The following is a 17,544-nucleotide window of genomic DNA, read 5'->3' as shown; positions in this document are numbered from 1 at the left end:
TTTAATCTTATAATATTGTGGAACTAGCTCACAACACCCTGCCTGCTGAGGTTTTCGGTGATAGCTTTTAGCCGGCGCTCCGCATTTAAGTTAGTGGGTAGACAAATGAAGCATGATGATAAAACGTTTTGTGGAACTGAGGTAATAAGATAGGACTTCCAATTAGTATTTTGCTCATATAATAATTATAGTTCAAAACCAGTAATGTGTTTAGAGTGGCCATTTCCTGTGGATTAGGAGTTAAAGTCTTAGGGGAGTAGTTTTGATTTTGTTTCCCCCAAACATAGTTGTAGAATTATTGCACTTTTCCACCTATATTTTTGTAGCATTTATGTCACTTTCCTCTCATATTTTTGGCTTCCAACACAGATATTGATTACTTCTGGCATGTGACTCTGAAGGGAAGGGAATCACTATGGACTGCAAATCTTCATAATGTTTCTGCGAAGGTTTACATTTGAGTTTGGGTGTAGAGTGTCATTTCCTTTTACTGTTTCTGACTCAGTTTAAGATGCTACCAGAATTGTTTCAAGATGATGAGAAGGCCATCAGTCCAACCTCAGCCACCTCTTCAGGGCGCACGCCCCTCACCCGCACTCCTGTAAAGCCCACCAAAGGCAGACCAGGCCAGATGGCCAAAGAGCACAAGAAGACAGTGGGGCACCAGGTGAGTTCAGGAGCTGCTGCTGGGCGCTGCTTCCCCACAGGCCTGGCCGAAGCCTCAGGTCTTCCTTGTCAGCCTCCCAGGTGGGGGGAGGCTAGAGCTTTTGCTGTGAGAACAGGTGACACCGTACACTCTTACTCTTCTCTCCGTGACTCTGCTTAAGCCTTGCCCCAAATAGTTTTCTCTACATCTTAATTCTTCTAGTGTGTATCCTCCCTCACAGACCACTGCCACCTTTGTTTTGTGGTCTGATTGTTCCATCTCTGGATTTGTGCAGAGCGGCAGCTTCTTCAGTGCAGGAAGGGTGCCCTCTCCTTTCTTTGATGGCTTGGGCTCTGTGGGAAGTTGGAAACACTACACACGTGCTTAGCCCCCGCACCAGTGTTGGAGCTTTGGACAGAAGGCTGAGTGCAAGTCAGCTTGTCTTCCTGTGTGTGGGACCCTGTGCCAGGTGCAGATAGGAAGCAGGGCCTGACACCGGTCCAAGGCCTCCAGTCCCGATTCCATGTCCTTAATGGAAACCCCACCCTGGCTGTACTCTTTCCTCCCACTCATTTCCTAGACCCTTAAGTCATCTGCTACTTTTTTCAGTGTTTTAGAGCAAAATTCCCACTGTACATGATTAAATGGCCTTAGTATCCTTAAAATGAGGTTATATTTTTAGTGAAAATTCTGAGCTCACAACAGAAAGCTACAGAAACCTGTATTAAAAGGAGTGTGGGAAGAGTGAATTCTAATGCAAATGGTGGACTTTGGGTGATAATGTTGTGTCAAAGTAGGTTCATCAGTGGTTACAAAGGTACTGCTCTGGTGGGGGATGTTGATAATGGGGGAGGCTGTGCCTGAGTGGGGGCAGGGGTGTGGGGGAAGTCCCTGTACCTTCTGTTCACTTTTGCTGTAAACCTAAAATTGCTCTGAAGAATAAACTCTATAAAAAAAGGGGGCAGGGGTGGGGAAAAGTGGTGGGAGGAGAGCAAATGTATATTTAGCAGAGGAAGCATGTAAATGGTACAGTTGAAGCCAATTTTAACCTAAAGCCCTAGCATTCTTGTTTAGTAGCAGCTCCCCTTCTGAGGGTGGGTCAGGTTCATAGGTGGCAAAGTCATCTCCACTAGTGTCATTGGAAGAAAATTTTAAATTGTTTTACATCATCTTTGACTTTGACAAAACGTTGCTGCCCTTTTCTGCTCTTTTTCATGCAGTTCCGAAACTCCCTTCACCTGCTTATGGAGACCCTGAACGCCACTACCCCTCACTACGTCCGCTGCATTAAGCCTAATGACTTCAAGTTCCCATTCACGTGAGTGTTTCTCAACTACTGATTAAAAGGGTCCAGCTCTCATAAGGACTACCAAACCAACAGAAGGCTAAAATACTGGGGTGAATCTTCATGTCTTGTAGAGGGAAACTACTAGTTAACAGAATTTTTTTGATTTTTGTTCCCTCTTGACAATGTGAGAACAAAGTAGCAATTGGCCTTCCAAAGATTTTAAAAGTTGAGGTCAACCAGGTGTTCCTAGTTCTGTTTTCTGTTTTGAATTTACTTCAGTTCAAGATCTTTCTGGGCTTTTGTTGGTTTGGGTGCTAGTGACACCCAGAGCTGAGTGGGATGAGGCTGCTTTGGCGAAGACTCGCAGTATCCCTGCTACCTTCCACCTGTTGAAACATCAGAGAATGTCTCCTGTTACCAACATCTTGTCCTGCTTCAAATACCATGCCTGAGGGGAGAATGAATCTTTTTGGAGTTTTTTTTCAAAATGGAAATATCTCTCTAATTTTAAAAGTAATACATGCACATTGTAAAAACAACTTTTAGAAAATAAAGAATAGTATAAATATAAATAAAAAAGCATCCATCATACCCAGAGAGATAACTGGTATTAACTGGCATAGATCCTTCTTGACCAACCAACATCCCTTCCTTCCTTGCTCCGTGTGTGAGAAAGAGAGAGACTTTAGCAAGTGGGAGGGGCTCATGCTGTGATTGCAGTTTTGTATGTGCTTTTGACTTAATAAATTATGGATGCTTTCTATGTTAGTAAATAAAAATCCACATCATCATTTTGATGGCTACGTAGTATCCCATCATATAGATATCCCATCATTTATTTAAATTTTTCCCTGTTGATATGCATGTAGGTTATTCCACCAATGCTGTGATAAACATCTTTTGCCAAACATTTTTGTATATTTGCATGATTATCTCCTTAGGATAATGTGTTTCTCAAAGTGGAATTTGGGGGTCAAAGACTAGGCACATTTCCCTAAGGTTGTAAGAACTCCCACTCCACAGTATATGAGAGCTCGTTTCCCTCCAGCCCTGCCACTCCTACCCTCCCAAGATTCTGCCTCAGACTGCAGGGCAGTTCTGAAAGACTGTTAGATCCTCCGCGTTGCCAAGAAGCCCTTTCTGGAGGAAGTGGGAGGCAGGAAGAAGCTGCCAAGCTTTGGGCCACTCTCCTGGACAGCCCTAGGAGCCATTGCCTGCCAACCCCATCTCCCACCACCAACGGAACACCTGAGAAGATAGCGCAGCAGAAAACTTGGATAGCCTAGTCAGGGCTTAACTGGAGGGTGAGAGGAATGATCATCCGGCAAGGGGCAGGCCTTGCTGCTCTCTCCTTTAGTGTCACTTTAACATTAAGATGCCATTTGTCTAGGGTGAAATAAACATAAAGGATATAAAATGTAACAGAAAATGAAACTATTTTTCATTGATGTGGACACTATAAATGCTTAGTACGTACACACTGAGTTGAATAGCTTTTAGAACACTAATTATTTTTTTTTTAATAACCGAATGGGGCATATTTAATTTGTCCTTCTTGTTAAAGAAGCCTGCAGGGCTGGCCAGTCTATTCCAGGGGAGCTATGTATGGTGAGCTAAAGAATTATCAGAACAGTTAGGCCAAGCCATGTAGTGACTATGGGCAAAGTGCAGGGGAGTTTTTTTGTTTAAATACTCTTAATGATATTTCTTATGAGTTTGTAGTATGACCCACAGATAATGTTTGTGGCTGTTTACTTTTACTGCTGATTGTCCCTCCTGACTCCCACATGAAGTTTTCCATTTTGATCACTGCTCATACTTTCGAATGCTTTCTTTTCTAATTTATTCATTTGCTTCTTTGCAAAAGAATTTAATCTTTGGACTGAGCAGAGTAATTTGTGGCTACAGCTAGGCTTCTTTGTGTATTAATGATTTTTACTTTTATGTGTAGGTTTGATGAGAAGAGGGCAGTGCAGCAGCTGAGAGCGTGTGGTGTCCTGGAAACCATCCGAATCAGCGCAGCGGGATTCCCCTCGCGGTGAGCCTGGCAGTTTTCAAATATAAGGATCCTGATGGGAGAGGTTCCTACTTCTTTCCGTAAGCTGACGTGAGGTTCTCTTGGTAGGTGGACTTACCAAGAGTTTTTCAGCCGCTACCGTGTCCTAATGAAGCAAAAAGATGTGCTGAGTGACAGGAAGCAAACGTGCAAGAATGTATTGGAGAAACTGATCCTGGTAAGGAAGATGTTCACTTACCTTTATCTGAACAGATATTGGCCAAAGCCCTTGTGATTGTAACCTTTGAAAGCCCTGGGCACATCCAAATACCACTAATCCAGATTATTTGGGGGTGTGTGGTGGAGGGGCACACTGTCTTGGAGATCGAACCTCACTGTATTTAGGATGCCAGGACTAGTGAGGATGATGGTCCACTCTGGCGAGGCCTGGACCCAGACTTGAGACACATTCTTCCTAGAGTTTGATCATTAGCAGTAAAAATTCACCTAGTACTTAGAGAAGACACAGGGCCAGATGCTGTGTGATTCAGAAAAAATAAGTCTTCTAACATAGTCTCTCTTGGAATTTAATGCATTTTAAAGATAAATATAATATACTTTAGTGTCTACCAATGCTGAGTGAATGAGACAAGAAATCTGAGAAAGGCAAAGCCACATCCAATATGGGAAGGAGGAATGATTTCACAGAAGACGTGTGTTTTGAGTCAGGCCCTGAAGAATGGGTTAGATTGTATAAAAATGGAAGAATATTCTAACAGGGAGCAAGGTGTGAAGAAGTGGGAAAGCATAGAGTTTGCTCAGAAAACAGTAAAGTAGTTTTTGCAGTGCAAGATTGCTGTGTGGGACGGTGGAGAAACGGTTAGGAAGTATAGGTTGGTGTTTGGGGAGTCTTGCTTTCCAAGCCAAGGAGTGCTCAAACTTTAGAATCCGTCAGTCACCTGGAGGGCCTGCTAAAACAGATTGCTGGGCCCCACCCAATTCAGTAGGTGGGGGTGGGGCTAGGAGTTTGCATTTCTAACAAGTTCCCAGGTGGTGCTGATGCTGATCTGAGGACTACACTTTGAGAACGCCTGATCCAGGTCACGGAGAATTTGATTCCTGAAAGGTTTTTTACAAAATATTTTCACTTGTTTGACACTAGTCTGGATGGATTACCTCACTTTGAGGTAATTAGTCATAATTACTAGCTATTAACTAAATGTAGAATCTCTTCTTTGGTAATAAATGTTTTTCCTTTGAAAGCACTAAGGCCACTTAGTAATATGTAAAATAATCTGGTGCTTTTTGAGTTTGGCCCAATTCCTTTCTAACCTGGGTTCCGATGGGAAGGTGGAGCAGAAAGTAGGGACTGTCCTCCGCCTGGCCTCCTCACCCAGACCACCCCAGGCCTGGTCCAGGGCTTTGCCGGCCAGATGTACGGGCTACAAGATAGACGAGTGCAGGGTTGGTGTGGGGTGGAGTCGGGGAAGCAGAGAGGGGTCAGGGAGAGGGAACCACTTTCTAGCTCTTTCTGTTTCTCCAGCTAGGCTTCCTATGTAAACTTGATTGATTTAAATTGAAATGATTTTATATATTTTAGACATATATGGACATTCCTGATTTTCCCATTTCATGTACAAGATAGGAGATATCTGCTTACAGTGAAAAGTGATTTTCTCTGTTTTCGCTTAGAATTTCAGATCACAGTAGTGATTATTATAAATAAATTCCACTCTTCTTTTGGTATGAGAATGGTTATTAACTTGCATGCTTTTAGATAAGGTGGATCACAGTGTAATAGAGCAAAAATAGCATGCATATCTGTGTTTACTGCTCAACTCTATTTATGATCAAAAGTCAATGAGTAATATAAATGATTATATTTTTATAAAAGGAGTTTTGAAATTTTAGAAGCATTTTAAGTGCATTTATAGGAGTTTGTTTATTTTCAGATACTGTTGATAAAGCCAAGAGATAACTGCTGAGAAACTTAACTCTTAATATGAATATGCAAGGTTTTTTCTTTTTTAATTTTTATTTTATGTGCATTACTCCCTGCCTTATTCTTCACACTGGTGTTTTTGTCCCTTCAGCTTTCTCATGGAATATACAGCCTGATGTAACCCTTACAGCCTGGGTCAGTCAGAGGGAGTGTCACCATCTCCATTTCCTTGAGATATTTAAAATACAAACGAGCAAATAATAGCTGCTTATAACCCACAACCAAGTTTTTGGCCTCAGATAATAATTCCAGGTAGAATAATTCTGGAAAATAACTCTTAAACTGCAGTTTTCCTTAAAATCCCTTCTATTTGCTTAACTTGCATAGGATCAAAAATCTGGCTCCATTAGTTAATTGTGATGTAGCCCAAGTTTTAGCTAATAGATTCATCCCTTTACTGATTCTGCTTTTAGACATATTTTTTCTCTTTTAAAATTTCATTCATAGAGTCATCATTTCTATTTCTGAGCATACAATTTCTTCCAAAAATAGGACAAGGACAAATACCAGTTTGGTAAGACAAAGATCTTTTTCCGTGCCGGTCAAGTGGCCTATCTAGAAAAGCTGAGGGCGGACAAGCTGAGAGCCGCCTGCATCCGGATCCAGAAGACGATCCGAGGGTGGCTGCTGCGGAAGAAGTACCTTCGCATGCGGAAGGCGGCCATCACCGTGCAGAGATACGTGCGCGGCTACCAGGCCCGATGGTAGGTCTCCTGGGGACCAGTCCGCTCTGGCTCGGGCTCCTAAGATTAGAGAGCTCCTTTGATTCATGGTACAACGAAGGACAGTTTTGAGTGGTCACCCTACCTGAGAAGGTAACGCCTCACCTCCTCTTAGTTTCAAGGAAAAACAAATTAACTCATAAGATAGTTAAATAGAATGAAATTGCTCTTACCCTTATGAATGAATGATTCATATGCATCCTCAAAAAAAATGACAAATTACTGCCTACTCATAGCCACAGTATTTTTTGTTTTTTATACTTCTATATGGGCTTGAAGAAATCATCTATAAATTTAAAAAAATTATGACTATGAGCTAGTTAATAATGACTCCATTGAGGGGTTTTCAGGAATAATTAATTGAGAAAGTCCAGAAGAGATTACACTTCAGTGTGATTACCTAGTAGGATAATTTTAATTGAGAAATATCTGTAGAAATGAATTAATGATAAAAAACTTATACACACACAGATAGTTTAAGAAGAAATATCTGTACATTAGTGAGAGATAGATCTAAGAAAGCTGGTGATAACTGAGTATGGCATTACTGTGTATAGCTGGTCTGCTGTGAGGGGACATACCCTGGGACAGTGAGGACCACCCTAGAAAGCATGAACCTTTATGAGCTTCACTTTCTTCATTGTAAAATCAGGAAATATGGGACATCCCACTTTTCAGGGTTAGGGAAGGCTCAAAAAGATGATGAATGCAAAGCTATTTGGGGGAATCTAAATTGCTATACAAATATAGGAAATATAAATGTTGATTTAATATGTACATTATTAGAATAATACAATGGAGGTACCACTTATTATGCTGAAGATATTGGTGCTTTAAGTCTATACAAAATCTATTCCTGGGTTTTTCTGATTACTGATAATGCACCACTCTTTTCTTTGGCCAGCTATGCTAAGTTCCTGCGCAGAACCAAGGCAGCAACCATCATTCAGAAGTACTGGCGCATGTACATAGTTCGCAAGAGGTACAAGATTAAACGAACTGCTACTATCGTTCTTCAGTCTTATTTGCGAGGCTACTTAGCCAGAAATAGGTATCGCAAGGTGAGGCTTTATTTTTAATTTTGTTTATTCATTCTATTAACATGAATCAAATTCCACGTCTGTGCACAGTACCACAGGGGCTCATATGGATGTAGGAGCCATATGGAGACAACCACCAATTGAAATATATTTTAAAATATTAAATAAGTGCATATATTTATTAACAAGACAATGGAAAAAGAAAATTTACCTCCTTTTTTTCCTCTTGTCTATGTAATTTGAAAAAAAGTGAATATGTTAGTTTCCCTTGGCTGCTGTAATAAATTACTACCAATTGGGTGGCTTAAAATAACAGAAGCTTATTCTCTCACAGTTCTGGAGACCAAAAGTCCAAAGTCACTGAGCCAAAATCAAGGTGTCAGCAGGCTGCACGTGCTCCAGAAGCTCTAGGGGAGAGTCCATTCCTTGCCTCTTCCAGCTTTTGGTGGCTGCTAGTGTTCCTTGTTTTTGGCCACATCACTTCAATCTCTGCCTCTGTCTCCACATCATCTTCTCTGTGTGTCTAGTTTAGCTTCTTTTGTCTGTCTCTTATGAGAATACTTGCCCATCCAGATAATCCAGGATAATCTCCCCATCTCAGAATCCTTAACTTAATCACATCTGCAAAGACCTTTTCCCCAACAGGATAGCATTTACAGATTCCAGGGATTAGGGTCTGATGTCTTTGGGGCCCTTTATTCAGCCGATTATGATGAGCTGTGAAGAGGTAGAATACATGACTCATGGGTAGAAGATTGTTCCAAGAATGAAACAACCTTGGAAGAATTCACCATGGTGAGAAGGAAATAAGTTACACCATTAATGTAATTAAAGTTGTATTGACTGGAATATAATGCTTCAGAAATTTTTGACAAATAATCTTTATATCTAGCAATAATCAACATGGCTATAGATAATGGGTCACCAGAATAATCTTAATCTCACTCCTGACAGTATGTGATCTAGTTGCTGAACGGTTTTTCTCTCTTTCATTTTGGCAAAGTTTTGAGTCTGTCTTTTAGGATGTATTCCTAATAAGCCAGAAATACAGTCTGGATCTTAGAGCTCCATGGGCATCACTGTTAGCAGGAGCATCAAGAGAGTGATTTGAAGGTCATGGCTCTCATCACAGGCAGTGCATAGGCATGACCTAGGCCCTACTCACGTATTTATTTTACTTTCTTATTTTAAAGTAACTTTAGGCAACAAAGAAAGTTTGAATGAGCGTATTTAATAGCTATGTTTTGAAGAAAATTTGAAGACATCTACTCTAGGTCTTTCTCTCTGCCCACACCTGCTTTATATCTGGTGCTCTTTCTCTATAGGCATGAGCTTTCAGGGGTGGGAAAAGCCTTATAAAACTTGACTGTTTAGATACGCCAAACTGGTTACCCTCCTGTTTTGCTCACTACTCTCCTTGGGAACATCTGAACTAGGTTTTGAGGCCATTGGTTTAGCAGTAGCAGTCTCTGGCCAGCTCAGCTCCCACTGTGACTGGACACAGTGGGGGTGGCAGATTAGAGGCTAGCTCATGTATAGGCCAATAGCACCCCATTAGTGCTCTTTCTAGCTGTGTTTCTGGTCCAAGTTTCCCCTTCTTGGGGGTTGGGGATCTTAAAGGGAGAGCAGGTGTTATTTAATTTCTCTGACTCACTGATGGAAATGAGATTGAGAATGGAAGCTCTAATTATATGCTGTTTCCATTCAACTGAGATTACAGAAATGGGCCAGTGTCTGAAGTTACACGGAGAGAAGGAAATGGAATAGGAAAATTGGCATTAATAACCTTCCCACTGTGTGCTGCTTGGATTTTAAAGTCTGCAAGTCTTCAATTTGCCCTCACTGAGTCTTATCCATTTGGTCACTATTAATCCAGATAAGACAAGGTGCTCCCTCGGGATTGTGATGGTCAGTGAGAGCTCAGGATGCCTGACCCACTGCAGCGTGATGCACAGTGACTGCACTTAGTGGAAGCTGAAGGCTGCCTTAGCATTAGGAACACAGCCAAAGGGCCACCCTGGAGTTGGCTGAAGATACTGTTCAGGGGTCCTAAACACCTATGTTTATTTTGTATTGATAGTTTAAAACTTAGCCACTTATTTCTTAAATGTATCCTCTAGAATGGCACATTTTTTTCACTGTTTTTCTTAGCCACATAACCTAAAAATAGAAACTATTCTTTTAATGATCTTATTAAACTGCTACATATTTAGATGGTTTCAGAAATTTTGACATTTAAAAAGTTTCATAGGAGATTCATTGTGTCCATTGGTAATAATCACTAATAAGAACTTGATAGTGCATACATTTAAACATCATTTGTATCATACAAGAGTTACTTCATAAAGTCATCAACTTAGTAGGACCTCAAGGTTTTGCTAGTTTAACCTTTCTTAAAATTCAAGAATTTCTTCTCCATCATTCCTGGAAATTGTTTACACAATCTCTGCTTGATGGTCGTTAGTGATAAAAAATTCATCTCATAAGGCAACTTTTTTGTTATAAGTTTATAAGTTTAGGGGAACATCATGTTTTGTTTTGTTTTTTAGATAATTATAAACCTATTTCTTTTTTTTTTTTTGAGATTTTATTTTTTTCCTTTTTTCTCCCCAAAGCCCCCCAGTACATAGTTGTATATTCTTCGTTGTGGGTCCTTCTAGTTGTGGCATGTGGGACGCTCCCTCAGCGTGGTCTGATGAGCAGTGCCATGTCCGCACCCAGGCTTGGAACCAACGAAACACTGGGCCGCCTGCAGCGGAGCGTGCGAACTTAACCACTCGGCCACAGGGCCAGCCCCCATCATGATTTTTTTTTAAGAAAATACAACATAAAATCAAAATTAAGATTAGTTTACTTGACTTCATCTTACTTATAGTTTTCCTCTCACAGCTCCATCCCTACTACCTTTGAATCCTGTAAGTGGATTCCTGCTACATTTGAAACAGCAATGGGGAATCCTCACTAGAATGGTATTCCTCAAATATGGCAAACAAGAGTGTCATTTTTTTTGTTTTGGGGGGAAAAATCAATGTCAGTAAGAAACTGTGCGGTGCCCCAAATGTTGGCCTCTACAGCCAGCTTACTTGTCATACCCTTGTCCTCAAGCACAGTGAGATGGTATCAGCAGTAAGGGTGGTGGGTAAGATTTTTATTTTAATAGCACATAGTTTACAGGGAGCCAAGTTCTGTTCATTTTGTAGATCACCAGTTGCTAACAGAAATCATATATCAATAAGAAACCTAATGCATTTTTTAATTCTTTTAAAAAGTGTTTTCCTTTTAGTCATCTGGTGCCTTTTATTTAGACAACTTCTACGTGTATACTCTGCTTATAATCATACATTTAACATGTGAACGTAACACATTTTTATATATGTTTCTCAAATCCCCTTTTAAAGCCTACTTTTCAAATCACCTTTTAAAATAATTTTGTGCCTCCATATATTTGTGATATGTACAATCCACATAACATATTGTTGCTTCCATTTTTGTATCTTTCCCTTTACGTGATGTATGGATTCTCAGCCTGACATACATAGGTTGATATAGTTGAACTTTGAGCCTAGTCCAGGGTCTGACATTACTTGCACTTACCCTCCCTTGCAGATACTCCGTGAGCACAAAGCAGTCATCATTCAGAAGTGGGTCCGGGGCTGGCTGGCTCGCACTTACTACAAGAGGAGCATGCATGCCATTATCTACCTTCAGTGCTGTTTCCGACGGATGATGGCCAAGCGCGAGCTGAAAAAGCTCAAGATCGAGGCCCGATCCGTGGAGCGCTATAAGAAGCTCCACATTGGCATGGAGAACAAGATCATGCAGCTGCAGCGCAAAGTTGATGAGCAGGTGTGTTTTAAACGGGAGCCCTAGAAGTGGAGCATGCCTTTCTAGAAATCCGCTAGGCTTATTTTCAGCATTGTTTCCCCTTGACTTTACCTTTCAGTCTTAGCAAAAAAGTAAAATAATAATGACAGTAATGAGTGTGGAAATAGTAACAGGATCGGAGGTAAGATTATAATTGCAAGGACTAAGGCAGGAAATTATTTTTGAGAACACAGCCAGATTTACCAGCACTCCAAGCCTTTATGACTGAGAGTCCTATTGTAGTCTAGACTTTATAGAGCTCGTACGTCACTATCATTCATTTGCATGTAGTGTAATGTTCCTTTAGCAGGTGAGTTGTTTAGCATTGAAATAGCAAAAGAAGCAGGAAAATATCCCTGCTTCTGAGGAATCTACAGTATATTCACAGAGATAAAAGTTTGATTTCTTAGAGATAGTTGCTAAGTAATGTTTTAGCACATTCAAATGGTATAAAGGTAATTAGTAAGACATGAATACTAAGGAGGGCAAAGGAAAACAGAGAACAGAATTAAATAGGATTCATCAGAAAGTTTTTCTGGGTGGTAAGAAGAGTTTTGAGATAGTAAACAAAGAGATTTGTAAGAAACTTGTGATTTTGAGGCCATTTTATCATTCTTATGTATCACCTGGCTAGCACGTGGCTTTTAGTAACACACTGATTTGTTTTCAAAAGCGAGGATAGGTTTTCCTATTTCTTGATTAAGAATCATGAAATTAAGAATTTACTGTAGTAACTTGCCTTGGGACTATAAGAAAATCACATCTATGTTTCCTGTCATGTAAAACAGAAATGATTGTGCCTCTTCTCTTTTCTTTGTGTCACTAAGAGGGTATTGATTATGTTACTGTAAATGTTATGGTTAGTATTTTGGTTAGATACTGTATCAGTGCTGTGATGATATAGTATGAATATGATGAATAAGCATGATTTTTCATTAAATACATTTGATGATGTGTATATTTACTTGTTACTTCTGTGTGTGTTTAAAGAACAAAGACTACAAATGCCTCATGGAGAAACTGACCAATCTGGAAGGAATATACAACTCTGAGACTGAGAAACTACGAAATGACTTAGAACGTCTTCAGCTAAGTGAGGAGGAAGCAAAGATTGCCACCGGGCGGGTCCTCAGTCTGCAGGAAGAAATTGCCAAGCTCCGGAAAGACCTGGAACAAACTCAGTCAGAGAAGAAATCCATTGAAGAACGTGCAGATAGATACAAACAAGAAACTGAGCAGGTAGGAAATAATGTTTGTATCCCCATCTACTCTTTTCACAAAGGAAATGTGCTGTCATCTTGACCTGGCCCAGGTAGTTTAATATTGGTTTCAACTGAAGGTGAAGTACAAATTCCAGTTGGTTTGCTATTCATTACTAGTGTGTCCCAAGCGTTTCTCTTACGTGATGGATGAGTAGCTGTAGGTGTTTTAGTAGACCCTTTTGACTCTAGTAAGAACAGAGGCAAAGCAGTATTGTAAGAAGAGAATTAATGGCCAACTACCTGCTATCCACTGTTTTTCTTTAAATGCGTAGGTCTGGATGGAGTGTAGACTCCTTTTCTTCAGTAGGGTTAACATGATTAAGAGTCAAATCAACAATGAACTGTCAGTAGCTTGATAGTAGAGATCTTTATGGAACCTGCATGAAGGCTGTGTTAAGAAGTTCAAGAGGGAGAATCCAAATTTCTGCACACTGGTTGCAGCCAAGAGCTGCTATGCAGATAGAACAACAACAAAATGCTTACAGATTGGTCAGTGCTTCCACACTACAAATAGGTAGTAACTTATGTCAGAACTTTATTAAATACAGAAAACACAAAGGTTCTCAAGCAATAGTGAGATGTATTGTTTAAACAAAATAGAAGTACCTGAACATAAGGCTTACTGGAAAAAGTAATCGAGTTTCAGAGATTCTACTAGTGTTATCATCTTTAAATGAAAGCAGAGTTGATGGCTGTAACTACTGGCAAGAATCCCAATATGCTTTTTCTGTACTGACTTCTGAACATCAACAGCAGCATATGCAAAGAGAACCTGAGAAGGAGCTAGATGCAGTTCCGGTAGGATAGGGTAGCTAATAAAATTGCAATCCGTCTATGATATTCAGGGTCCTAATAAAATAATTCCTTCTATATTTCCAGTGGATCTGGCCTCTGTAAATGGAAACAGCAGTGCCATTATATATGTTATTTTGACATAGCAAGTTTCTTCTGTCAGAAGTCGAATATACATTCAAAGGGATACTCTTGAGATTTAAGATCTTTTTTTTCGCTGTTACCTGAGTCCGTGGAAGCTTTTAAGATCCCTCTGAATCTATAGAGTGTTTAAACTTGGGAGGGGTATTCTCTTTTCCTCTTCAAAGTCAAGTTCATACCTTTCTAGTCTGGTAGAATACTGCACATGAGCAAATTCAGATTTCTCCTTTCTTTTCACTTCATTATCTTCTGCTTCACACAGGGATAGCTATAGACACTACCATTAATTCTTTTGGATGGAGTGTGGTAATGGGGAAAAATGGAAAAATTTCACTGTGATAGCCAGCTTTATGGTCGGGAAAGCTACACTCCCAGTCAGCCTGATCAAGGAGCCCAGAAAGGACACTAGAACTGTGCTTCTTAACCAGGAGTGTCAGAATCTTCTGGAGAGTTCTTAAAAAGAAACCTGCCCAAGCTCTGGGAGTGTGGGCGAGGCACGCGTATTCTGAAAAAGCACCACAGGTGACTGGTTGCACACGCCTGACAAAGAGCAGCTTCTCTCAAGAGCGCGTAGAGGACTCGGGCCTTTCTACTGAAGTGGTTGTTAAGGCCATATCAGCACGGAGGGAAGAGACTGAACCAGCAGAAGGGCCACCTGTGGATTGACTTCTGCTGTGGCAGTGTTGTTCTCTAACTGGTCTCTAAACTGGTCTTCAGGGACCCTTTCTCTGTCTCTGAACTCCTGACACTTTGTCTTTATTATTAAAGCTGTCATTTTAAGAGTTCCTTGAATTTATGCATAGAGAAAAAAATTCCAATTGTACTCATCACAAGCACACATTTTATTCCAAAGGGTGAACTGAGTAAATCATGAACTTTGCAAAGTTACTTTTGGTTTTGATTTTTGCTTCCTGGGACTCCTTATCCAACCAGGAACTAGAAAGTCGATTCTTTTTTTTTTTTTAACTGTGGTAAAATATACATATATATAACAAAATTTATCATTTTAACCATTTTTAAGTGTACAGTTCTGTGGCATTAAGTGCATTCACACTATTGTAAGGTGAGTGCTTAAACGTGGAATAAAAGGACTAGTTTGCAACCTTGCAAAACTCTTAAAAGGAGATGAAATGGAAATTCTCTTTCTCAGGACAAATAGGGAGCTTTAGAAGGTCTTCAGTGAATTTCCAGAACCAAAATACCCTTCATATCTTTCTTAGCCTCCTTAATCTCTCGAGTTGAATCGTGGGTACACATAAGTCTTGTGTTAGAGTGTTGAGGTGAGAAGGATTATCTTTGTTTTAAGAGCAGATGCTTGCTAGGTGCCAGGCAATTGCTAAATGCTCAAGGTACAAAGTAAAACAACACCAGCAATCATCTTTGTCCTTCAGGAATTTCTAGTCTACTAGGGAAGTAAAAGTAAATCATTTATAAAGGCTATAAAGAGGCATATACAGAGTCCTGTTCTAGCCCAGAGGAGAGATGTCCAATTGGAGGGGATTTCCGGGAAGACTCTCTGAGGGGGTTAATGCGTGAGCCAAGTCTGAAAGATGACTAGACATATCTAGGCAAAGAAATGAGGCACAGAGATGTGGAAGTAAGGGGTGACTGCCGTGTGGCCTTTATCCTCGGTATCTGGCTTCCTCTGTCTACTGCAGCCATCCCAGTTTATTGTTTCCTTTTATAGCTGGTATCAAATCTGAAGGAAGAAAATACTTTGCTGAAGCAGGAAAAGGAGGCCCTCAATCACCTTATCGTGGAGCAGGCTAAGGAAATGACAGGTAAGGCTCATTGTGGGCCCAACCTACTGCACTCCGACCAACCTCGGACCAAAGTTTTATAAGTTACAACTTTGCTTAGAGCTTAAATATTTTTAAAAGTTGAGGCTGTTATCAGTAAATTTACAAAGTTCCAACAGGCAAATGCTCTAAATGTTGTGGTTGAATTACTTGATGAACTTGTAAATCTGGTCTCTATGTACAAATGTGAACTCGTGTTTAGTCAATATCATATGTAATTTTTAAAAAATTGTTCTGCATGCATGACTCACTGGTTATGGCTTATAGGATTTCTATTGATCTAAGAATTCTTGAACTAATGTGTGTATGTGTATTATTTTTTGGTTAGTCTTTGCTAAACCAATGGGTATTATTCTCGAAGATCAGCCATTCTTTGCCACCAAACTAAAAAAAAACACTCTTAATTTTTTGAATAGATAACTAATTAGACGTGACATTTATTACATATGCTTTTTGTGCGTTAGATTAGAATGATGATAATTTACAAGGAATCCACATATCCATAAACATGGGATAAGAAGATATGGATCTAAACTACAATAAATGATGGTAGAGATGGAAAGGAAGAGATGGATTGGAGTGAAGCTATATTATATGACCAGAATCAACAGAATGTTAATCATTTTTGATATGGTATTCAAAAAAGGAATAAAAATGTTCTAAAGTTTTGAGATGAGGTATCAAAACAATAATGTTATTAGTAATGAGGAAATTGAGGGAAAAAATACCTGTTTATATGAGGCAAATTAATAAGATCAGTTGTTAGAATGTTAAGATTTGGATGTTAGCCAGGGCCTCCAGATAGAGATGTTCTGAAAGCAAATTGAAATTAAAGATTAGAGAGAGAAAGAAATGAGCCTTAAGATAGCCACTAAAGCTATGATGATAAGAGAACCCTCTGTGCTTTTCCCCACACCACCCCCTCCCTCCCAGTTAAAGGGATATAGAGGAAAGAAAAGAAAATCTAGAATTAAGCCTTATAGGATGACCATAAGTAAGAAAAAAGGTGAAGAAAAGAAGCCAGGAAAGAAAATATGGAGAGGAAGGAGAAAGCAGTCGCTGAAGACAGGGAAAGAAGGCTGCTAGGATGCAGAATGTGATGGAAGGATCCAGAATGATGAGAATACTTCTGGGAAAACATAAAATGTCATTTGAAACTGAACAATAAAAGCAAAGAAATAACAGTGGATTTGCTTAGGGAAAGTGTGTTGGTAGCCTTGGGCAGCTTCTGCAAGCTGGTAAGAAAAAGAAGGCAATTTATGGAATGTTCTATAGAAAAGTCATTCTTTCATTCATTCATTTAGAAATGATTAAAGCCCTACAATAGGGAAACCAGGGAAGCAGTTGTGACAAGACACTTGCAGCCTTGCCCTCATGGTGCTGACAGAGAAAGAAATGGTGAAGCAATAGAAGCAGGCAGGGCAGATTAAGATTTCGCCACAAAATATGAGAAGAAAATGGGCCAATAGTGGTAGGAAGCTTAATATTATAAATGTGACTGGTTGGTTCATTGAGTTAAAACTTAGAGATGAGATTTGTGGCTTTTTTACTTTGCTTTATCTGCAGTCAGGGGTTAACCTCCACTCTCCAGATGATGTCCTAGCCAAATGCAGCCACTGGCAACAGAAAGGGTGAAGTGCGGTGGGTAAATGGAAAGATCAGGGTTCCCTGAGGAGCACATACGAGATGGCCAAGAAGTAAACAGCACAGGTGACCGGGGCTGCGGATCCTATCTGGTTAGAAACTGGGAGTAATAGGACAGGGAGAGAGTTCAGAGTGCGTAAACTATAAGATAGAATCCGGGGCTGAGATGAGCGGAGGAGACTTTGGAGAAGGCACCTGGGTCCACTGAGAAACCACCATTCCCTCAGAGGCATGAGAGATTTTCTGATTTGACAGAGTACACTAATTTAGACAAAAGAATCTTATGAATAGCCAGAAACAGAATACTATTGGAATGAAAAATACATACTTTACTTACTAGACAATCAC

At 40.0% G+C, this 17,544-nt stretch overlaps 1 protein-coding gene across 5 annotated transcripts in view; it reads left to right on the top strand.

Moving 5' to 3' along the window:
* Positions 1–17,544, top strand: part of MYO5A (myosin VA) — a 180,760-nt gene that overhangs the window by 115,851 nt on the left and 47,365 nt on the right. For all 5 annotated transcript variants that reach the window (XM_046649630.1, XM_046649615.1, XM_046649609.1 and 2 more), the window contains 9 exons: positions 506–667; positions 1,867–1,964; positions 3,886–3,972; positions 4,060–4,168; positions 6,425–6,636; positions 7,559–7,715; positions 11,301–11,540; positions 12,549–12,797; positions 15,441–15,534. In XM_046649630.1, coding sequence (XP_046505586.1) covers positions 506–667; positions 1,867–1,964; positions 3,886–3,972; positions 4,060–4,168; positions 6,425–6,636; positions 7,559–7,715; positions 11,301–11,540; positions 12,549–12,797; positions 15,441–15,534 — 1,408 coding nt within the window. The remainder of the gene's footprint in view (positions 1–505; positions 668–1,866; positions 1,965–3,885; positions 3,973–4,059; positions 4,169–6,424; positions 6,637–7,558; positions 7,716–11,300; positions 11,541–12,548; positions 12,798–15,440; positions 15,535–17,544) is intronic.

Source organism: Equus quagga, chromosome 2, assembly GCF_021613505.1.
Source record: "Equus quagga isolate Etosha38 chromosome 2, UCLA_HA_Equagga_1.0, whole genome shotgun sequence".
NCBI classification, from domain to species: Eukaryota; Metazoa; Chordata; class Mammalia; order Perissodactyla; family Equidae; genus Equus; species Equus quagga.
Note: the sequence above shows the minus strand (reverse complement) of the source record. Positions and strands in the feature narration are given on the sequence as shown.